This window comes from Asterias amurensis, chromosome 3 (assembly GCF_032118995.1).
Source record: "Asterias amurensis chromosome 3, ASM3211899v1".
In the NCBI taxonomy this organism is placed as follows: Eukaryota; Metazoa; Echinodermata; class Asteroidea; order Forcipulatida; family Asteriidae; genus Asterias; species Asterias amurensis.
In genome coordinates this window covers 27,955,587-27,980,539 of record NC_092650.1, presented here as the reverse complement: position 1 = coordinate 27,980,539, position 24,953 = coordinate 27,955,587, and the positions used below count along the sequence as shown (strand labels likewise).

General features: G+C 40.2%; 1 protein-coding gene across 1 annotated transcript; it reads right to left on the bottom strand.

Moving 5' to 3' along the window:
• Positions 1 to 24,087, bottom strand: LOC139935312 (sacsin-like). The gene is made up of 5 exons (XM_071929837.1): positions 23,936 to 24,087; positions 19,714 to 19,780; positions 19,307 to 19,395; positions 17,741 to 17,999; positions 1 to 16,108 (listed from the first exon to the last, which is right to left on the bottom strand). Exons 2-5 carry the CDS (start codon positions 19,730 to 19,732, stop codon positions 3,411 to 3,413), a joined length of 13,065 nt encoding a protein of 4,354 aa, XP_071785938.1. The 5' UTR covers positions 19,733 to 19,780; positions 23,936 to 24,087; the 3' UTR covers positions 1 to 3,410.
• Positions 24,088 to 24,953: the final 866 nt, after the last annotated feature.

The window sequence follows — 24,953 nt, the reverse complement described above, 5'->3', positions numbered from 1 at the left end:
CGGTTACAAACGCTTTTCAAAGACCAACTCGACCGATCCAAGGCAACGTGTTCCTTTAACACAAATTTAAACACAGGGATTGGTTTGATTTCGTTGTCTACCAATTCTCGAGTTTGGTCAAGTACACCCAAATCATATGCAACCAACTAGACAAAGTTAATTGACTTTTAAAGTATAGGCCATTATACTTTTATCATGTTCCATACTGCTTTGATCCACGCGCAGTTAAACAGCTCTTCAAATAGAGTAATATTAATCAACAGTGTTATAGAGCTATTATAAGCATAACATTTTTATTTAGTTTTGTCTGTTTGACGGTACAATTGCTACAAACAGGCATAGCAGCCATGTTAACATACAAACTGCACCTTCAATATAAACCGTAATTATTATAAACACATGACAACAACCCTTAATACACAATATATAAAAAATTAATAGTTTTGTTGTTTTACCAGACGGTTTTTATACACACTTTTAATTTAAACCCCTGATAAAGTTCCTGGAAAATGAACACTTGACGTGCTAACCTCGGGGTTATGTACTCCAAAGTAGTGGTAAATATTTCGCGGGAAATGGCAATTCCCCGGGAATTTGCCGGGGTTAGTAAGTCAAGTGTGAAAATGTCAACCAAAATGTTCTGGTAGTTTCCTGGAAATGTCCTGACAATCTCATCTAATGAGGAAGGGGTTTGAGAGTAGACTATTTGGTGCTGGCAGTTACAACTCCCGATGGGTTTAGTTCGTATCTTAGATAGATTTGAATCAAAAGTTAGATTTGAATCTACAGCTTTATAATGACATGAAGTGTGTTTCTGAAAAAACCCTGATATTCAATTAAGTAAATTTATGTCAAATAGCCAATTTCAAAATCCACATTAAATATATGTTTTTTAGTCACCTGTTATTCACAGAAACCATTTTGAAATAGAAATAAGAAGAACAATCTAAAGTACATTATCGTTTGCTGTTCTGAGCATTATATTGTTTACACATATTATAATCATTTTTCTTCTCCTAGGAACACCAGACTCGTGTCAGGCACCCTTCTTCAAATAGCTGAAACTGTATACAGACTGACTAATGAGTTTTTCCTATTCATACGGTTTGTTACTTCATTCTGTCAGGTATACAACTCTTACAAAAACGAGCCATTTAGTGACACTATAATGTCGAGACCCTCATGGATCATGGGTTGACTACCGTTGAAAGGTACATACATTCACCTCAAAACCATCTACACACAAAACTCACATTAGTGGTTTACGAAAAAGAGAAATACTAGCTCTCTTAACAAAAATATACAATCAACAGCTATTATAGTAAGCTCATATCTAGAAAATCATACTTTGTTTTCAATCAGAACCTGTATTATGAATATCTTACAGAATTAACTTATTTTAAACTCTGTGAAGTGTACCGAGTCATAACAAAGTGTATTATGGCCTAAGACTAAAACCATTATATTCATTAAGTGTTTACGACAACGTTTCATCTATATATGCATCAAATTAAACTCTCAGTATCAAAACATGCCTTCGTGCATAAAGTACTATTATTAGGTACAAGTATTTATTCCTTTCTCAAAACATTAAAATTAATTTGCATATGACATCATTCAAGAAACTCCAGTAAAACGTCATTTGGGACACATTTTGTTTCATAAAAAAGGTGTCGCTCCCTAAAAAATGGTTCCAATGGTGACTTTACCCGAAGACTCTGAATAAAAGAAAGTAATCCCAGTACAACATACAGCTTGATTAAAATACACCAGAGATTTGTTGAATATCCGGCAAGTGGCACACAATGTGCTAAAACCTTTGAAGTTAAGTGACGTTACTCATTCACGCAATTTACAAGCAGGTACAACAAGGACCTCGTACATATGAATAGAAAAAGCACATGAAAAGCATAAATATATTGAACCACGTTTACATTCTTCATATCACAAAGACAACATGTTTTGCTCTTATAGGCACAACATTGACGTGATTGTACAAAAGACTGCATTAACCGTGTTTTGAGATCAGGAGAACATATTACTCTCATTGAACCAACACCCATAAAAGTGTCACACTAATTTCAAGAAAAGTGTACAGAATAAGGTACAACATTATTTGCCCGGAAATGAAATCGCTTTATAATTTTGCTTTTTTCCGTCCACGAATTCATCGTGAACGAATAGTCATACATTAAACTCAATTATTTCTGAGAAGTATATGCTTTTTCTCAATAAAACAGCTCTAACTTATAATTAGCTGCTATCTTGCTACACAATTATATTACAAAGTGTGTGAAACAATTAGCCTTTTATGAAACCCAAGTTTTAATAACACAGAGAGTGAGCAGTGAAAACAAACTCAAACAATGAGTAATACATCTGTTCAACTATTGCTTTACATTAATATTAATTGTGAAGCTATAGAAGTTATATCAATTTGTATTATATAAAATGCTATGGGGTTATAAAGTAAGTTATAACAAGAAAGGTTTTGAAACACCAAGCCTTATAATAATACCATATAAAAGCGAGTAGTAGAGCGAGTAAATATTTAAACCGAACTCAAAGAGGCGTACCACGTCGACTGCAATACAATAAAATTATGTTATAAAAGGTTTGGTATCTATACTATTAATTGATATCAGGCTTACCCTTAGCCCGGCAAACAACATCACAGCGATAATTACATTAAGGGTTTTGTATTGTGTCATTGTAGGAGTGTCAAACAAGACATCGATATCATTGAATATTCAGTACATTTATTTCAATGCTGTCATACAAAACAATAATACAATAGCGTACATTTATGTCAAAATTAAAACAAGCAATATAGTATGAGGTATGATTAGGTACACAATACTTCAAAAAAATAAACAAGTAGTATTTAAAGACAACATTTAGGTGTAAGGTTAAGCAAAATGCTTTTGTGCCCTAACCTATTGACAGACAAACATGATACCAAGGAACACAAACAAAGACAAAGACAAGGGACAACATGGTCAGACGATAGGTGTAGGCCTACAAACAACACAAAGGCGAGTCATCATTAAATGGAATCGTACTATTAAAGTCATGAATTATAGGGTTATAAGGAATATGCATTTGAGTAGTAGTTTTTGTAGTTTTTTCGAAAATACAGGTAGAGTGATTGCCGATTAAATTGTTCATAAATTTGCCTAATATCAATGATAAAAATCAGAGAACAAAATAATGCAACAGTATGAAACCCCCCCCCCCAAAAAAAAAGACATCTCGCTTTCGTGAAGTAAGACGCCGATTACTACTAGTGTAGTAATATCAACATCTACCACTTAAATTCCGAATGTTTATCACATATATTTTATACATCGAATCTGAGTAAATTTAGTTTAACATCGGGAATCAATTCAAACATATATTTACAAGCAATTTCAAAATACCTTTATCCCAATGATATCCCTCACGAGGACGAGCAACTCTCGACAAAGCTTAAGGGCATTACTCACCTCGAAATCTTTATAAGCCTGTCCACTTGTCCTTGAGCTTCGGGTTTGAGGTTTTCGGGGTTTGCTGAAGTCACAACCAAGACGAATCAATTCACCTACTAGAGTCAACACTTCCCTTGATGTCACATCTTGGTGTTGACAGACTTTCCGTGCAAGAGATGTCAAGTCATTACTGCTCTCATCAGGACGACCGTCGAGACTGAACTGAGCTGCTTTGAGAGCCATTTCTACTGCTTGATGGATCTGAAAGGCAATCCATTGTACATGGGTTGGCAAGTTTTCATTCAACTCCGCAGCGAGGAAGTGCTCTTCAGCCTGTCGGAACCACAACCTTGCGCTGCGAGGGTCAGGGGTATCTTTGCTGAAGGAGGGTGGAACGAAGCCAGTTGAGTAGTCTTCTCTCTCTCTTCTTCCATGACGCTGGAAATCATCTTCGTACTTCTTTTGATAGTTTCTAGCGTCTTCTCTGTCCCTTCTGACGTCATTGTCCCATGTGGAATATTTCTCTTGGTATTTGGATCCATTTTCATGTCTGTCAATTTCCGCTTTAAGGAACTTAAATGCTTCGTTTGCAAGTGTTTCCTTGCCAGGGTTCTTATCTGGATGCCACTTACGGTAAAGACGCCTAATGGCTCTTTTTCTCTCTTTTTCTGGTATATCGAAGGCTTCGTTTATCTCCTCCCTAATTTTGTCTCGGTAGTTTTCGAAAATATCTGGCAGTGGCTCGTCAGATGGCATCGATGGAACTTCAGCTGTTGGGTCGCCAGTGAAGGGAACAACAGTCAGGTCAGGTTTTTCCTTAGGTCGCAGGAACTTATAGAGTGACGTTACCTTGACAATGATGTGTTCTTTGAGCCCGATGTCAATTCTGTATTGTTTGGACAATCTGGAAGACGCATCACTCTCGCCAATCTGTTCAACAATTTTGGCAAAGATTATCTCTGTATCTTCGTCTGATGAGTGGTTTGACTCCAGACTAAAAGATCCTGCTGATCCCGAGGCAGTGTTCACATCAGCTTGATATACATCTTCCAATGAACGCTCGTAACCCACAATCTCCCCTTTATAGAGCCGGTTGTAAGGATCTTGATCAAGAAGAAGTCTTCTGTCTCTTTGAATAAGAGCCCCCAAACGGTATTGCCTGTTTGTGTGTGAGCCTGGTGCACCGGTGTCATACTCTGGAATGTCGGCCGTGGATAGGATTTCATTCATCCCATCAGGATTTTCGCAGTCAAGAGCATTTTGTAGGAAACCTAGGTGTTCAGAGTCCAGCAAATCTTCCATCACGGCACCACAGTACTGTGCAATAAGACTGAAGGTTAGACATCTAATCTTTGCAGTACGACACACGTGCTCCAAGTATATTGTCATAGTGTCTTTGTTAAAATATGCTGGTACTGACTTTGGTCTACTTGTAATTAATGCCCCATTTGAGTCATACAAGCCAAGTTTCAGTTCAGTCTTGCAGCAGAAGTTACTGAACTTCTGAAGCAGTTTAGCACTTTTTGTTTTATCTGCGTCTGGTGGTTTATCTAGTTGATGCTGAAGAAGTCTCAACAACACTCGTGTCATCTCCACCGAGTTCACCATCCTCTTGATATGTTCTAGATATGAACAATCTTGTCCAGCAGGGCAGTCTTCGTTATCTTCACATACATTTTCATGCATCTCATTCCCCAGATTCTTCGGCCGTAATGATTCAGGAAGAAGCTCAATTAGACTCACCTCATCATTGACATCAAATCCGCATTGCTTAAGTGGAATAAGAAACTCTTTATCAGTTGACGCTAGCTTCATCTTATCCATCAGATGTGGATCTGCATAATACAGATTTGAGGCTTTCCTCAGAAGATTGTTAGAACTGGGAAGGTACAGCTCAGAGACTGTTATCTTACATTTCCCTTCGGTATTTGCAAGTAGTGTGAAAAGAGCTGTCACAGCACCCAGAGCTGACTTGTTCTCATTTGGATCAAGGATTTCATCTTTGCATTCTGTCTTGATGGTCGACAAAACTCCAGCCAACTGGTCGAAAGTACACTTTGTTTCTGCTCCAAGTAATTTATTAAGAGCATCAAATTCTGATAACTCCCTCGGTGCCTTGTACAAGTATGGCCTAAGACTCTCCTCTTCTTGGTCCATCATATCAAAGACCATTTGATCAGCTCTGATAAGGACTTTTCCATTATCTACCAAACAGATAGCAGTGTGGTGTAAACGACGCTGTAGTTCCTCTCCATGCTCTGTTATATTATCTTGAAGATACTTGAAAATCTTTGTCATGACCTTCTTCAATGTATCTCTCACTTTAAGTGGCAGCATGTCTTCCTTGTGGATAGCATTCTTTTCAGCCATTCGACAGCAAACTTGTTGAATGTGACTCACTGCTGTTTCGATAACAACTTTGTTTTGAATGCCAAGACAATCATGCATGAAGACTTTTCTGTCGATGTGTATGTTTGAGGGTATAGACCATTTGGGTAGAAGCTTGGCAACTGACCACACAAGTTCTACATATTTGTCAGGCATTGATCCTCGATATGCAATGAATGGACGCAGCTCTTGGCCATCAGATACAGCAGGATGAATGTCGATTAGTTCTTGCTTTATTGGAACTGAAGGAATAAACTTGATCTCTGCAATTTCACGCAGGAAAAGTGCGTTGCGTAGTCTCTTATTAGAGCCCAGTTCATCTGCAAGAAGTTCGGAGGCTTTACAGAGCTCATCGCGTTTGGTGCTAACTGTGACTCCCTTTGATTTTGATTCAATTGTCCTGCAAAACTTGACAAACAACTCCCGAGTGACTTCAGTATGAAGCCCAAGCCTAGACAAGAAGTTCTTCACCAACCCCATTGAGTCAGGTAGTAATTGGCTTGGGTCAATCATGGCTTTAAAAACTGCATTCCCTCGGTCAAAAAAGTAGTCTACAGTTCTTAAGACACCTTCTCTATCAGGAATGAATGAGATCTGAGAAAGTCTCCTCGTAATGCTGTCTTGCTCATCAGCAGAAGAAGAATCCAATACTTTGTCTTCAATATTCTTGAGATGTGAAACCTTGGACGTCAGGGTGAGCAGGTTGAAACTTGGAAGTATGAACTTTAAGTAAACCTCAGCGTGCGTGATGGGAGAGATACCAAGTTTACAATGAATCAAAATCAAATGTCGACTTGGATGCAGGAACACACAATTCATGTGACTCATCCACGTTTCTGCTTCAGCCTGTTGTAAATTATAGCCTTCAATTGTATGACAGTGTTCGAAGGACTGAAGACTGGTCATATTGCCATGAGGGAGTTTGAAAATTGGCAACATCTTGATGGTCTTGACGTTCTCCTCAGAAAAGGAGTCACATCCCTCTTGAAGATACTGGAGCAAAATATCACTCTCTGAGAGTGAGAGCTTTCCAATCTCACCATCTGTGGCCAAAATAAACTTGATGACATCAACAACACTATCTGGTTTGGCAGGCATGGCTAAGTAGTTCTTCAAAAGCTCAAGTAACGGGGATACCATTATAGGCAGACGATTTAAGTCAAGTTCTGGAACACCCAACTTCTTCAGTACTTTGGTGACTTTCTCACGGAATGGTGCATCACAGAAACCATGTAGAAACAGAACGGTTTTAGACATTGCAGGTGATACCAGTTTCTCTGATGTTGTAGGGAATAAAGGCCAATCTTGGATGGGCTGTAGACAAGTTTGGGAATTTTCCTCCGTTTCACTGCAGATGAACTCCCACATGTTTCTAATCCATGATGCAGGAGGATGTCCATTTTCACTGGGTGTCCATTCTACGTGATCAGTACATCCTTGCCAATCTTCAGGCAGGTAGCTTCTCAAGTGCACAGCCAATTCAGAAATGGTAAACTTCTTGAAAATCCCACTGGTATAAGCCTCGTCTTCTGATTTGTTCTTATAAAGCCAATTGAGACATAAATGGACAAGATTCCTGTGAAGAAACAGCTGTTTCGAGTTGGGAAGCACATTACAATGTGAGCTTACGTACAGTCCATCTAGTGTAGTAAACACACCGACCTTGTTGTCATTCGTGAGACGCAGCGGTAGACCATTCAGATCAATTGGCTTTGTAATACCCTCCAGGCAGTACTTGAACATCGTGGTGAAAGTGCGACTGTCTTGGAAAGCTGTTTCAGTCAAAGAAACTGATGAAGAAGGGTCAATTAAAGGGTTACATAAAAGGTGCTTCACAACTGCTTTGGGAGACACAAACTCTGCTTGGACATGAATAGATTGGAATGCTTCACACAGTTCCACCGAACTTGCTAACAACTTGAAGCCTACTTTTAGTAACAACGTTCTCAGGATGGTGGACCTTGAGGTTGTCTTTTTTGTTTCTACTTCAGCAGATGATGCAACTTGGGGATTGTCTTGCATGCTCAAGTCGTCAAAGTATGCTAAGCTTGTAGCTGTGTTAACATGGTGCCAAGTTACTTGTGTTCCCTTACCCTTCTGACAAACAACAGGTAGCACTTCCAAGTTATTCTGACTGATGTACTGAAGTGTGGCCTTGGCAACTAAATGCCATTCGCTGTGTAAGTTCTTCAAATTCTTTGGAAAAAAATCGTCATAAAACGAAATAAGGTTTTGGACTGTTGATCTCCCCTTATCCTTAAGAGGAATTTTCTTGCCTGCTTCCACCAAAAGTTTAGCATAAGCCGGAGCAATGACACCTTTAATCAGCTGACGATTCCATTTGTGAATGAGTCGATCATCGTCCTCTACATCCTGTTCCTCCATTACGTAATCATCACCTTTAGAAAGATTTCTCCTTGAAGAGTCCAGCTCAAACATGCCATTTACATGCACAGGTAGTTCAGTGTGGATGGGTAAAGGAAGAACACAGTATGCTCTGTGCTGTCTATGTTGGACACTCTCAACTCTTTTACCACTTAAGAGAGCTGCTACTCCTCCTCTGGGAAGACGATCTTCTGACCCCTTGATACCTGCGACTCCTTCAAATCCAAGCATTTGTGACACCATCCACTTTTCCTTTCCCTCCGAAGAATCTTGAATAACAAGGCTGTAGACTTGACACATGGATGGAATGATTTCATGCGGATTGTTTTTGAACAGCTTGACATGTTCAGATAGTTTTGCGCGTTTCTTCCTGTCCACATCCGAAAATGTTGCCATGGTGGAATACTTCACTTCCAGTCTGTTGGTTTCACTATTGACACGTGAGATCGTGATCTTCTTGAGGTTGTTAAGGAATAGCAGAGCTTCTTCTGAGACAATCTGAAATTCATCCAGTAACCTTTCTACCTTGACGGGGCTGAAGCATTCTTCAGATATCTCAGAAGGCTTTGCTCTGAGTGGGAAGCGAAACATCGTTCCTTCAAGATCTTTGAATTCCTCTTCGAGATATCCAGACAACATATCAGGGAAGTTCTGTCTGAAGTCTTCGTTGGTGTTATACCTTCTACCGGGGCAGGTTTCATCAGCTCTTTCTGTATACTTCAGAAGAGGATCAAACACACACAGAGTGTCCTTGTTACTCAGGAAACTTGGACAATCAGTAAGATGGTACACAGCATTGAAGCCAATTCCAAATCGTCCAGTAGTTGAAATATCCTCTCTCTTACCACCAACCCCTACTTTCTGAATTCCCTTGATGTCTGCTTCAGTGAAGGATTTATCATTGTACACACACAACGCAGGAAGGTTTTGGACACCAGCCCAGTCGTTGGATATGACTTTGTGAGACTTGTGCTGGCGAGGGTCATACACAAAGTGTATTTCCTTAGCTCCAGCGTCATCAGCATTTTGTAACAGCTCCTTCAAAACATCAGAAACATGTGGATAGGATCTCAGGATGTTACTTAGGCGGTCTGTCAGTTTTTCCATTTGTCCAAACTCGGATTCGAATCCACTGGAGGTAGAGCATCCATCAAGTTTTTTCTGTCTGGTTGTTTTGATACCGATAGTTTCTGCGGCCTTCTGTGATAGGGAATCATGAGTGTAAACTTCATTGGCAGATTTCCCTACCCACCACAAATCATGGTAAGTAAGATCGCTTGGCTTCTGCAAAATGCATTGGTCATCTAAAACAAACATTTCTTCGTTCACATCTATGTCTAAGTGCTGCATATCATCTGCCTGGTGACTGCGACATATTGTAACAACTTCTGAGGTCATCGCCTCTGCCGTTCTGACAGCTACGTCTGTCAGAGCCATGTCTCCGAATTCCGTCTTCAAAAGATGTAATACTTGAAGATAATCTCCGATCTCAAAATGTTGTTTCACAACACAACGTCTCAACAGCGTCTCAAACCGACGTAAATCAGTAGGAACTTCAAACAGATAGGGTCTACTTTTGCCATTGTACTTAAAGGCAAACTTCTTGCAAGCTCTGAATTCACCTTCACACAGAATAAATGGCAGAGAACAAAGCCTGTCAATGTTCTGGTCTGTATCATCATCTCTGCAAAATGCATCTTGGAGAAATGAATATATTGTTTGAGCCATAGAGTATGTCTGTGGTGTGGATTTCTTCGTTTCTTTGATCAGAATTTCGAGCTGTTTAATGACGTCCACGACTTTGACTTCATTTTCAACAAACCCAAGGAAGGCTTTCACATTTTGATTCAAGGCTTCAGATCCAAGTCTACCCTCATCTAGTAAAGGTTGGACAGAGCCAATTAGGAGGATGTGTCTGGACTCATACAGAGAAGCTGCTGACATTAACTTCAAGGCGCTCTTACACCACACAGAAGGGTAATCATTAGGCTTTGATAACACAGGAAGACACTTTGCATTCTGGATTCGTTTCTTCTGTTCAGCTGTGAGTGTATCTTGTCTCCCCAACTTCTCACCAATCAACCTCAGAATGTTTTTAATCTTCTGGTCATACCCCTCGTTCATAGAGATTGATTCTGCTCTTTCACACACATCATCCCAGGGTAGATCATCGCAAGCCATACCTAACTCTTTCAAAGAAAGAAGGCGGACCTCCCTGCGGTATTCTTCTCCATGAGGAAAACATAGAATGTCGTTTTCACTGTACAGAGATCCAATGAGTGTAAATGGATGGACTAACCTATCAGGAGATGCAAGATCGTCCTCGTCTGGAGAAAATGGAATACAGTCGGTGTTCTTAAGAGAGTCATCATAGTCAGTCAACTTTCTTTCACCTAGACGAAGATCTAATAGATGCAGAATGATGTTGTCTCTGTGACTAGATTCAACAGCTCCTTCCTCCAACATTTGAAAGAAAACTTCTTGGAGAAACCGACTGACATTGAAGGTGTTGCTGTCAAAGGGGATGTTTGCTCCCACGTTAGCAATACTAGAAACCACATCTGAATTCAACTCGACCCAGCTTTTTGCGTGTAGCTTCTGACGTAAGAGTGTTATAACGCTGGATTTCAGATCTTCTGAATCAGATTGGCTCCATTCAGTGAAAAAGCAGTCTTGCACTGCTACCCACTGACTCCCATTAAATATCACAGCAGGTGCATCTATATCCCTGCCCAGTGTGTGATAAAATGTATCAACAAATGAGCGAAAATCACTTGAGCATTGGGACTGTCTTGGCCACAAACTCTGAAAATCTCGTGCATCAACGACATTCTGGCTCTGCAAAGTTTGAAGATCTTGGAGAAGATTGAAAAGTGCGCGAGATAAGACTGACTTTATTAAACAAATGTTCCAACGTGCTTCGAATTCACCTTCTGAAGATGATGGCTTACTCCAGAGCTGGCGACGATTGGGCTGCAGCAGGAAATTGCCATTGACATGAAAGGGAAGACCTGTTGAGACTTCAAGTGGCAGGTAGCTGAAAGCTTTACCATCAACAGGTTTGGGTGTAAGTCCTTGTACACCGGCGCCTAGTTCAGCTGCGACACCACCACAAGGGAGAACTCCTGCTCTGCAACCATCATTTGTTTCTGCTAAGTCTAAGATTTCACCCTGCACCATGCATGAACTGACAACAAATTGAGAACATTTCTTCTTGGTTTTGTTCGATGCATAAGTCTCATGAGTGACCTTCACAATCATTGTTGTCTCTGGGACAGGTAAACTGGAGTCGTCCTTGCATGCTACTGTTGCCGCAAGGAGATTACGTTGTGTTTTCATGTCTTCTTCTTGACCTGATATTGATCGAGGCATCTGTTGAATCCTCTCCAGTTTAACAGACATCACTGTATTCATTTCACATGGGTTCTTAGAATCAAGCTCATGAACACTAACATTGACAACGTTTTGAGTGAAGAGTAAGAGGGTGGAGGAAGCCTTCTTCAGAGATTCTATCAGTGGTTTGACTGCCTCTTTTGAATCAAAGACACCATCAGCCAGTTGGTTCAGCTGTTCATTGGCTTCTTCGGGTGTACGTAGTGGTAGTCTGATCAAGGTGTGGTCGAATCCATCATCAGTAGATGTAGCAAGGTTGCAGCCAAAGATACCATTGTAAGGTTGAAACTGGTTTGGGTATGATTTGAGTGTAAGGTGGTGACGTGAATTAGTCAAATCTAGTTTAATACCAGGCTGCCCAGGCTGTATACGAGTTCCAAGATGTGTGGTTCTAGGATCACAAATCAACACATAGGGTCCGCTGACTATACTAGGGACATCTGTGAGATGATAAACTGAAGTGAAGCCCAATCCAAACCTCCCAACTTTATCAAGCTTGTGTTTCTTGCTCTGTGCTGCTATACTGCAGATATTTGTTATGTCCTTCTTTGAGAATCGTGCGTTATTATAAGCCCAGATTGATGGCCCATGACATGCTTTCATTCCACTGCTCAGAAGATCACTTGCAGTTGCTTCGTTTCTGCGCCAATCAATGAGGAACTTGACTTCAGTGGCTCCTGCATCATCAGCATTCTGGATCAACTCTTTGAAGATGTCCACTCCTTTCTTGTACATATCAAGATTTCGCTTGATAGCATTTACTGGAGTCTCGTGAGGACCTGCCAAATCATATCCATAATTTATAGCCTCGGATGGAGCTAAGATGTGACTTAATGGCTGAACGCCCAAACTTTGAGCCAAGTCATTGGATATCGATTTATGGATAACACGTCTGTCATATTCTGCCAGGACATTTTCATCAAAAATTTGTTTCATTAGTCGCTCCTCATCTACGTATAGACACTTGGATGCTTCCAGCATATAGAGACAACTGCCACTTGTTCCTAAATTCCTGCAAGGAACTAGCAGGTCTGAAGTCTTGGAATCAAAATCGGCTAAGTTCGTGATGTATCGCAAGATACTGTGCACCAGTTCTACATCACTGTTAATGCTTGTTTCATTACAGACATGCTCCCCTTCGTGTTTCATCTGAATATGTGACAGAACAACACTGAGTGCACTTTCCTGGAAGGTTTGTCGAACTCCCAATCGAGTAAGGAGATTATCATGTGGTTTGATACTGTCTGGTACAGTGAAGAGGTATGGCTTCAGATCAATACGAAGTGTCCCAACAGTTATTGCCATTTTGTCAGGGGTTGTAAACCCTGCGCCATGCCATACCCATGGTTCTGAAGTGATAATGGTTGGGAACAGGTGATTCAGATGCTGGTCTGAGGCTCTGCTAAGGAACCCGTATATCTCATGTACTGCATTGGAGACGGTAGGTATCCCGGCTGGATATACAAAGTTGCTCACAACATTCTTCAATTGGTGCACAACATTTTCAACCTTCTGATAGTTTCTTGGATCAAGCTGTGCACTCCAGTTGAAGACATTCAGTAGCTCTTGTCGAATACCTTGCATCCTGATGAGAGGAACCACAGAACCTTGCAACATGGCTGACTCAATTAACCCAACTTGACGTGGGGAGTACAGTGTGTTGTTCTTACCATACCAGCCAGCTGAGACAGGGTACTGAGATGGAGATGAACCCTCGCATGGAACCCAATTCAAATCTTCAAGGAACTTGTACAATGGCTTAGTTATCCTGTTACTGGAAACATTCTGAGTTAACAGATGTGGGAAGCGATTGATGTAGATAAGGAGCACGTGAGCTCTCTCAACGTCTGCCTGTCTCTTTCCTCCACCTCTTGACACCTCGGTTGCCACATTTAGCACATCACTAGACGTGACATGAGAATCATTCTTCAGACCGACCCGTTTCAGGTGATTGAGAAGTTTACCCTTTGAATATTCCTTGACTGGAAACACATTTGCAGATCCAAGCAGCAATAAAAGATGATCACTTGGTTCAAATAGCTCAGAGGGACTTGCCAGCTTGTCATCTGCAGTGGGTATGAACTTCAAGTGCTGAACTAAACCATCATATTCTTGGTTTGCTAACACCCAAGACATAATTGTCATGGATTCGTCGACAGTGTAGAATCTTTCGGCCACAGCAGGAAGGATATTGTTGTGCAGAAACTCAAAAGCTGCCTCCTTGTGAATACCCATCAAAGATACTAAATTGTCTTCAGAGCTATCCACGATGATTCGGCACTTCTTCAGACGTTTGACTGGGATCCCAAAGAAACTGCTTGGAACTGCACTCACACCTTGCTTTGCTGATAGAAAACTTTGATCATTTGACAGAAACAAAGGCAGGAGTTTTAGAACTTCTTTCTGTTCATTACTAACTTTTCGCAGTTGGCAAAATAAACCTCTCAGCTCATTTTTACTTCTAGCTTTCATCTTTGTTACACATCTCTCCATGTTGACTTTTTGTCTGTGTGCAATCAATATGTTCAGCACTCCCTCAGGATCCGGAGCTTGGATGAACCTGTCCAATTTCCTGTGGCTGGTTATGTAAGACGGAAGATCATCACGTAAAACAATTGCCCCAACGCTTTCAAGAAACAGACAAATGCCCTCAGTCAAACAAGCATTTGAATACCTTGACATTTGCTTGCGAAATATGATGCGATTTTCCTGCATCTTTGCGAGGAACCCGTTATTCATCATTGGAATGAGTGGAATACTTCTGAATTTCTCAAGAGGGGTTTGATTCTTTGTCAGCCAGTTCCACATCTCAGTCAACCATTGAATGGAGGGATGCTTGTTGCATCCTGGAGTCCACTTGACCTTTACATCTGTCCCTCTAGTCCAGGTACTTGGAAGTATTTGGAGGAGTAGTGGTAGTATATCATCGACCTCAAGGTTCTTCAGCTGAGTGTAGAATAATACTTGGTGAGATTTCAATACTGCTGGCATGTCAATTGCAGCAAACCTTGCCTCTGCATTTGGAATGAGATCTCTCGGATTCTTACTGCTGGCAATGTACACTGTGGGTGATCTTTGCGAGAACAAAGTAAATGTACCATCCTGTAATGGCAGTAGATAGAGATTGGTCAGATCAGATTGTGTGTCACTCGTAACATAGTCTACAAGTTGAAGCTTCTCAGCTCGTGATAGGTATTGGAGAGGATCATTCTGGATACATGAACGAATAACCGAGGGTGTTATCTCTTGGTACTGGACACCTGCCCAACGAAGAGATGCAGTAACATGGCTGGGAAGATGTGCGACTGGATGTCCCTTATGCTTTAGTATCTTAGTAAGCAGAGGGTTCTTTGGGGTGTCCACGTATACCTCGTTTGCCTTCATCCAACAGCCACCATTGTGATCAGTGTAGAAGATTGCATCATTCCTAAGCATCTGCAGGAATGTTTTGACACCCTCTGACCACTCCTTTTTAATACTCTCCTGGCATGGCCAGGCTCTATAGACATCATCGGGTTTGACTGGATCAGTTGCCTCTTTGCTTTTCTCTATTGAAGCAAGAACCACTTTTCTGTAGACATCAGGAGATACTTCAGTTGCCAAAAGCTTGTTCCATATGGCATTCTTGTCATGTCGAGACTCTCGATCTGGCCATTTGATGCCTCGACGGTTGTCACCAAGGCCAAAATAACCATGAACGTGAACAGGTAAACCAGTTTGCTCACTACCAGGCAGTGGCAGGAAACAGAACACTCGACCATCACTCCTACTGACACCTACTGAATCCTGACACATGCCGACCTGAATGGCTACACCCATCCAGGGTACTAACTTCAGATCAGCGTCACTGATGAGTTGTTGAAGTTGAGGGGAGGTACTTTCTGTCTTTATGGCATTCACTGTAATGAACCTGCTGATGCAAGAGCCGGCACCGGTCTGCTTCTCTATATTCATACATGTCACCGTATGAAAGTCTCGCATCTCTGGAACTCGTGTCAAAAAGTCTCGTCTTTGAATTGTCAAGTGTGGACGATCGCCAGGAGTAACATGTACTTTGAAGATTTGTCGTGGCTGCTCATGAATATGACCCCTTTCATAAACTTCAATAGAGTGGACATGCTTTAGGAACAGTAGAGACAGCTCAGAATCTGTTTCAAAAGACCTGAAGAGGTCAAGCACTCGATGGTCACCTGTGTACACATTTTTACTGATTTCTGAAGCCTCTGTACGAAGTGGAAACCGGAAAATAGTTCCTTCAAAATGACCATTCACAAAACTGGATTCAGCACAACGGAATAAGTCAACAAGAAAGGGGGAAAACTGTCCTCGAAATTTCGACAGTAGCTCTGCATTAAGTTTCCATTTCTTACCTCGTCTCCCCTTGTACTTGGTGTTGGTGTGAGGATTGTAGTTGAAGTGTTTTTCTCTTGGATCCAAGAAACCAATCGTCTTCCCACTCAGGATGCATGGAAGGTCTGAAAAACAGTATAAGAAAAAACTATAAGAAATAAGCAGCATGATCAAACTATAACAGAAAAACAATTTTTGTTTTAAATTGAGAGTAGCAGTCAGTGAGACTTCGGCCAATCGAGCTGTACAGCTTGATGCCATAGCCCTTTTATTGAATGTCCAAAATGAGTCAACAAACTGGCATAGTTACATTTGGTGGTGTCTTCAGTAAATTGTGTTTGAAGCTAACTATAACCCAATTATAATACACCTGTGATTTTTGTTCACAGAGCAAGGGAAAGTACAGAGTATACAGTGCTAACACACATCGGTGTAGGCCTTTTTGGGCAAAACCAAAATGATTATTCTTTATCCCGTTGCAAATTTGTAAAACATATAACAAGATTGTTGTTTTTGATTTCACGGATGGAGCGTATAGTTTCAAACCAATTGGACGTTTGTTAAACTATTATTCATAAATACCCCAGACAGTTTCTCTACTCCTATTGGTGGAGAGCGCGTCACGTGGGTGTGCATAAACCTTTTGTTAATGACCGGTAAATAGTGTTAATTCATGGACGTGACACGCGACCTTGCACCTGTTCTCATAAGACAGTTTCTTCATTCCTATTGGTCGAGAGCAACGGCTGAAACAGTTGTGCCACATTGCGGGACGCGCGACGCCCCCAGCATTCCCTTATAAGGAGTTGTTTACACGAGGGCAGCGGAGGACCCTACAATTTCATAGCTGGAGGGGTGTTGTGTTGAAAAAAATCATTGAACAATTATAATTTTTGCATTTATTTTACTTTTTGACCAACAAGTGATGATGTTTTTGACCGAAAAGGTATTTATGAATGGGAATCAAAATGTGTTGAATCGGTTTTCAACTGATGGTTTAAACCCGCCAAGGCCTGGTTCTTTATAAATTTACCTCGACTTCGTCTCGGTAAATTATCAAGAACCAGGCCTCGTTGGGATTAAACCACTAGTTGAAAACCTCTTTACCACACATTGATTCCCTTAATCAAATCCATTGTTTGATATAATTTACAAAAATAAGTCTTGAGTAGGCGTGCCAAATTTTGACAATCTAAAATGCATTATGTAAAATCATTATGGATGCCAATTATAAGCTATTAAGTTTTTTTTTTTTTTTTTTTTTTTTTGGGGGGGGGAATTGAGTCACAAGTAGGGGCCTTTTTGTAAACTGTACACCAAGATCACCGACTCGTCGATGGCTCAACTATGTCACAGTGCCTGCGGGGACTCATTTGCAACTTCTGGTGGTAATGTTTTCATTTGTTTTGGCAGTAATATTGGGTTTGTTCAATGTGCATCAACAAACAAGTCTCCACATTTTTAACGTAATTGGACAAAAATTTATGACCATTGGAACAGAATGCTGTTTTTCTCTTTTAGCAAACGGCATGGAAAGAACACACCTCGAACCACTCTATATTAGCAGTGTTAAAAGGTGGAAACAGATTCCTATTTGTTTCCACCCTTAAAAAAGAAAAAGAAAAACAGTTTTCCCCAATAACAAAATATAGTAATCTATAGATTGAATGAAAATTCTTTATCCCGATGCAAATTTAGAATAGTATCCAGTGAAAGAGTCAAACAGTAGTAAGAATATAAAGTCAATACTAACTGACCTGTCAAGTGATAGACAGAGATGAAACCCAGACCAAACCTCCCAACCTTTGTGAGTTCATCGACCTTTCCACTCTGTTCAGGATGTTGGATGTTATACCAGTCTGGCGGTTTAAAGACAGCATCGTTGTAAGCATACAGGGCTGGACCTTGGAACTGACCAAGCTCACTTGTCCAGAGTTGATCCTTGGAGTGTTGTGACTTATCAAACAAGAAGATCACCTTGGTTGCCTCAGCATCATCAGCATTCTGCACAAGCTCCTGCAATGAAAAAAAAGTTTCATCACAGATTGAGGTAAACCAGTAAAGCCAACAATAAAGCAAACAGGAAGTACTTGAATAGCACCTTTGAGCTTGTTGATATAAACAATTTGTATGTTCAACCCTCATTCATGTGTTGTGACTGCATGATCCGATGAGAAAGAGGCTCATTCAACTGGCTTTAAAAAAAATAGCTCAACCATGGGGCAGGAATCCTTCACATTTTACCCTTAATGAAATAAAAACACACACAAATGAATGAATGTTTCATAATGAAACCATTTTGTTCCCCGCACCCCCTCCCCATTTCAATTTTTGTTTTCGCCTCTCTTTAAAAAAAAGCTGGTTTCACCTAGTTAACAATACTACACCACTGTTTAGCTCAAGCGTGATGAAACTTCGTCTACCAGGAAACTAGTTATTTGTATTTTGAAGCAAACCTTTGGTTCAAAATGGGAACTATAGTGAGTCTCTGAATACTGTTTCGGGTTGTTCAATCATTTGCAACAAAATTCATTAACAACATCAGGCAAATTATGCATGCATTTTGTAAACCTGTTTTATTGCCATGATTGTTTGAAACAGTAACTCAACAGCAGGTTCCATGAAGTAGGTGCACCCACCTTTATCTGCCAGAGTTTTTCTTCACACAGATTACAGTCGCATTTAATTACTTGGTTTATTTTCTTGTTGTATTTTCTATAAAGGTGCCTCCATACATCTAAACTAATTGTCATAGTTACAAATTTATTAGTTTCTGACCAGAATGACCAAACAAAAACTTTATCAGAATTTCATTATTAAAATTAAATCATACGAACCTCTCTAATTCATAAATCAACTCCAAAGCTTTACCGTCGAGATTATTGGTCGTCTCCTCAGTTAAAAGACACCATTTTTGTTGTGAAGTAATTCTATTTGTAGACGGTTAACGACACAACCAAACGGCTGTTTTATGTGTGGTGTTCAATAGAACGTTCTACAGGGTAATTGCATGTGAGTTTTTGTGGTTAGGGTGGTTCAGCCACTCCTTCTGATGAGGATGTTTTTTTAATTTAATGGACGGTCCGTCAGTTCGGATCTGAGTCGTATTTCTGACTATATGCCAAGCTCGCTCTTTGGAGTCAAATTGCAAGTAAAAATTGTATTGTAGCCATTTTGACTAAAAACGCTATGTCCGTAAAATTTGCGCATGTTATTCGCCCCTCCCCTTAACTCCCCCCCCCCCCCAAAAAAAAAAAAGTCACAAAAAACCCAAACACATTATATTATTTATTAAAATAATATGGACATGGAATGTAGCCTACCTTAAGTATCTGTCCTCCTTCTGGATACTTGTCAAGAACTCGCTTCAGGTAAATATGAAGAGGCGGCAATTTCTGCCCAAAATCATCATCTGCAATAACAAACAACACGCAGTTGTTAACGGGCGTTAAATGTGTAGTGGAATATAGGGTTTTGAAAATGTAGGCTTCCAGACCTATACTGGAGTTCATGACCTGGAATTATGTGAACGTGTCCTTATATTGCACGATTTAATAAGCAGGCCGGGCAGCGAATATATTTCCCCAAACGACATTGCAATGATTTGGTGAACGAGCAGGTTAATTTCAAAAAAATAAATAATGATGACGTAATCTGACGGAAAGAACCAATCACAGCGATATTGCAATGTCGTTTGGGGAAAAAACACGCGGTCGGGCACGGTACTTACCATCACTTGAGTCAGCCATACTCGGTTAGTCTTTATGAAGTGTTGCTGATCTGTCGAACGCCATTTCCTGTCATTATAACCAAAGTGTAGTTATAGATGTGTTTCAATGCAGAAGCTCTTAAAGGAACACGTTGCCTTGGATCGGACGAGTTGGGCAAAACAAAAGCGTTTGTAACCGTTTTTTATAAAATGCATATGGTTGGAAGGATGTTTTAAAAGTAGAATACAATGATCAACACAAGTTTGCCTCCACATTGCGTGGGTTTCCTTCTACTGTGCGAACTAACACGGTCGGCCATTTATAGGAATCAAAATTTTGACCCCCTTAAATGGCCGACGTGTTAGTCGACGAGGTAAAAGGAAAACAACACAATTTCGAAGCATGTTTGTGTGGATTATTGTACTCTACTTTTACAACATCTTTCTACCCACATGCATTTTATAAAAAACGGTTACAAACGCTTTTCAAAGACCAACTCGACCGATCCAAGGCAATGTGTTCCTTTAATAAACCCGAAATGTAGTTATAGATGTGTCTCAATGCAGATGCATGTCTTTAGGGACATGCATACAAGCTCTGCTTCTGAATTGGCTCCCTCTGTGGTATCATTATTAAAAACAAAATGAACCCTGAACCTTGAAAAACTGCAATTACTACGAAAAACGGCCTTTTAAAAATATAGCCTCATTGAATGTAAAGCCATTGTCTGTCTTCCTTTGATCAGAGTTATTGCGTGCTGAGGGGGAATCCCCCGCGCACGCAATTCCTCTCAATTACTCAATTATATCCATCCGCCAGACCGGCACACACATCAGACCAAAACAAAACACGGGCTATTTTTAAACGAATGGATACATTCCCGATTCAAAACAGATGTAAAAGAAAAATCGATCATAGTATAGTTCAGATAATTATTCATTTGTAAATAATATCCATGGTTTATTACCAAAAACTGCAATACAGCGGCTTAAAGACAGTGGACACTATTGGTATTTGTCAAAGACCAGTCTTCTCACTTGGTATATCTCAACATATGCATGAAATAACAAACCTTGAACTCTATTGGTCGTCGGCATTGCGAGATAATACTGAAATAAAAAACACCCTTGTCACACGAAGTTGTGTGCGTTTAGATGGTTGATTTCGAGACCTCAACTTCTAAACTTGAGGTCTCGAAATCAAATTCGTGGAAAATTACTTCTTTCTCGAAAACCACGTCACTTCAGAGAGAGCCGTTTTGTACAATGTTTTATACAAACATTCGCCATTACTCGTCACCAAGAAAAGTTTTATATGAATAATTATTTTGAGTAATTACCAACAGTGTCCACTGCCTTTAAAGAACACGTTGCCTTGGATCGGTCGAGTTGGCCTTTGGAAAGCGTTAATTGTAACCGTTGTTTATAAAAATGCATATGGTTAGAAAGATGTTTGAAAGTAGAATACAATGATCCACACAAACATGCCTCGAAATTGCACGGTTTTCCTTTTACCTCGTCGACTAACACGGTCGTCCTTTTATGGGAGTCAAATTTTTGACTCACATAAATGGCCGACCGTGTTAGTTCGTGCAACAAAAGGAAAACCACACAACTTCGAAGCAAACTTGCGTGGTTCATTGTATTCTACTTTTAAAACATCTTTCCAACCAAATGCATTTTATAAAAAAGGGTTACAGTTGGTGTATCTCAACATAATATTATGCAGAAAATAACAAACCTGTGAAAATTTGAGCTCAATCAGTCGTCGAAGTTGCAAGATATTAATGCAAAAAAAAAAAACACCCTGGTTTATACAATCAACCTCTCCCCATTACCCGTAATCAAGAAATATTTTACGACAATAATTATTTTGAGTAGTTACCAATAGTGTCCACTGCCTTTAAAGCCAAAATTTTACGAAAATAGTCATTGAAAATAATAAACAAAAAAAGAATGAAACATCAAATGTATAAACACACAGGCAACAAATTTGTGACAGAAAAGCATTAACAAGAACACCCCAAAACCATATAAAAACACACAGACATTTAGATTGAACATCAATCATCGCTCAGAGAGCCGCGCCACACGTTTGTAAAATCGTAATGAATTGCATACGAAAGGTAACTTCCATTTGGTTTTCAAAACCGATGGCACGTTTTAATCTCATACATTATAAAGACATAATAGGCCTATACTATAAAACTAACATATGAACATTGCATTTCAAAAGGTGATGGGGGGGGGGGAAGCGTTTTGGAGACATCGCAAGAAATCTGGAGCGATAATGTGGGTCTCGGGAAAAATCTGTAAATGAGAATACACAATCTTAGAAAAGCTACTGCGGTAACCTTCTCAGATTCACATTGTGTGGCATACCACTTGATACATTTTTCCACAACCAACCACAAACTTCAAAGTGAAATGACTCTCAAATTCTATCGAAAGGAAATCTACCAACTTTACTTCTAAACGTAGTTTTTTTTTGCCATTGATTTCTTAAATGAGTGATTACCAGACGTGTATTTTGCCCATTATCTATCTATCTATCTATTTACCAATCAGTACATCCCTCCATGAGTATAGTCGTACTGGTGCAAAAGTGCTTGGTCACGGGAACAAATCAGTTTGCTGATTTTATTTCTGAATTCTAGGTGTAAATGGAAAATTACAAACCAAACGCAAAACCAAATGTGACAAGATTTGACATGGTCTCATGTTTAGCATTGCCACGGTGGCTTGAGCGGCAAATTGGTGAGATTTAATAGAAACCCACGCAATATTCTACAGCACAGGATCTTCTACAGCACGGACTATCCCTCAGCACGCAATATTCTAAAGCACGCAATACATATCCATCAAGGGGACCACGCAATTCCATAGAGAACAAATTTTTCTACCGCACGCAATATCCCTCAGCACGCAATATTAACGTTTGCTGTGCACATTGACAAAATCACGGTCTGCATTATTTCTATTGTTTGATTTTGTTCTATATTTATTGTGAAGCAGACTAGTAAACAGTGTTTGTTTTGTATGTAGGCCTATCTGGTTGACTCTGTCAAGGTCAATGTCAGTGTACTGATCAGATAACCCCGTCCTCTACCTCTATCAGCCCCCTATAAACAGGGGCGGTTCCAAGGAAGGGGACGGATAGGCAAGGTAGCCCCGTAGCCCCCAGGTCTTAGCACTTACAGTGTAGTGTCCATGAAGGAGCCCACCTAAGGGCCCCTGGTGGTGTCTAGGGGCTAAGCCATTGTCGTGAAGGGGGAGGGGGAGGGGGCAGCAAAAACCCCTTTAGCTTTTTTGATGGCCTAGAAATGCTCCTATATGTTGGTATATAAGACCAGTGAAGACTAAAACTACAGGCACTGGACACGTTTGGTAATTACCGTCGAAATTGAGTTGGTAATCGCAACAGAGAGCTGTTGGTGACATTGTGAGAAACAACTCTCTCTGAAGTAACGTAGTTTTTGAGTGAGGTTTTATTTCTCACTTAAATAATATTTGAGTCTGAGAAAGACATAGGCCTGAATCCTTTCTCGGGCATCAGGAAGCATACACACACATGATGCAACTAGGTTTTTTTCTTTCGTTATTTCATTTTCGTGACTAATTGTTATTAAATGCAACATAGTACATCAATCGCCTCTCACATTGTATTACACCCTTATATTATGTTCCAACAACCCTAAGTTCAGAAACCCCTAATGTTTCGACACCCCTTATGTCCCGACACCATCGTTCCTACATTCTTACGTTCCAACAACTAAACCCAAACTAATGTTTTGACACGTCAAAACACATCAAGATAAAAGGACCACACTGCATTGGATCGGTCAAGTTGGTCTTTGAAAAGCGTTTGAAACCGTGTAATGAAATGCACATGGTTACTAGATAGATAATTTAAAAGTAGAGTATAATGATCCACACACACACATGCCTCGAAATTGCATGGTTTTCCTTATACTTCACGAAGAAACATGGTCGGCCATTTTGTGAGTCAAAATGTTGACTCAATAAAATGGCCGACCGCGAGTTAATTCCCGAATTAAAAAAACGTGCAATTTCGAGTGATGTGTGGATCATTATATTCTACTTTTAAAATATCTTTCTAACCATTATGTATTTCAAAATAAACGGTTTCAAACGCCTTTTCAAACACCGACTCGTCCGATCCAAAGCAACGGGTTCCTTTAAATATAGGGTGGAAGACAATGATGAAGTTCTCAAGCCTTACCTTAATGTTGTCAAACCATGGTCAACTTGAACTGTTCTAGACGTCTTTTCAGGTCCATCTGAACTTGTACATGTGATGTCAATGTCTAGATGTATTTGGGTAATTATACCATTCTAGCTCCGGACTGTTTACCACAATAAGCTTCCGCGCAGATCATACTTCTCTGAAAAAGCAGATCTCAATAACAATGCTTGATTGGCTTAACGAATAAACGACTGAAATAACGTTATTTACACGTAAGCATGATGAGAAACGTTTTTATGAATTAAATTCTAATTTACCTTCGAGGGATTGGGCCTATAAGGGAACTACTTTTTACATTAAGGCCAGACAATGCATTGCACAACCGGGTAATTCCCTTCGCACGCAATGTCGGGATTTATTACTTTAGACTTGCTTCAAGTCGTTCCAGTGCTACGAAATGAACCCTGATTGAACGACACTCTGAAGTCTCCGATTTGTGTACATTTTTATGTAGTATAATAAGTTTTACTTTTTATAATACAAACAGTCATGTCTACTATGAGTTTTATCTTTTCAGTGGAAGTTTGAAAACCCTCAGAGCAGGGGGGGGGGGGGGGGCGGTGGAGTCGAGCATTTTTAAAACTAAAAGTCCCAATTGAAGTCATCCGGTCCATTTTCACGCTTACTTTTTGATTGGCACCACATTTTTAAAGTGTGTTGGTACTATTTCGACCTTTCAAAATTTCGGGGACCCTTTTTTGTTGTTGGAAATGAAGGCACAAATTTCAGCCATTTGGTCCAGCAGCTGGCACCGTCGCGATCTTCCCAACATGTCGGGAAGATACCATGATTGATCCGGAAACGGGGATTTTACCAGACCCGAAGTTTGACCAATTTTCCGGCTAATTTTGACATAGATTGCTGGTCAGTCTGACACCAAAAACAGTAAGACCAATGCGATTATGGGTCAATCCTGACTCGGGTGATTTGAGAGTGCGAACGGACATGGCAATGATGAACTGCAATCAGAGACAACGAAACAAAAATAAAGAGT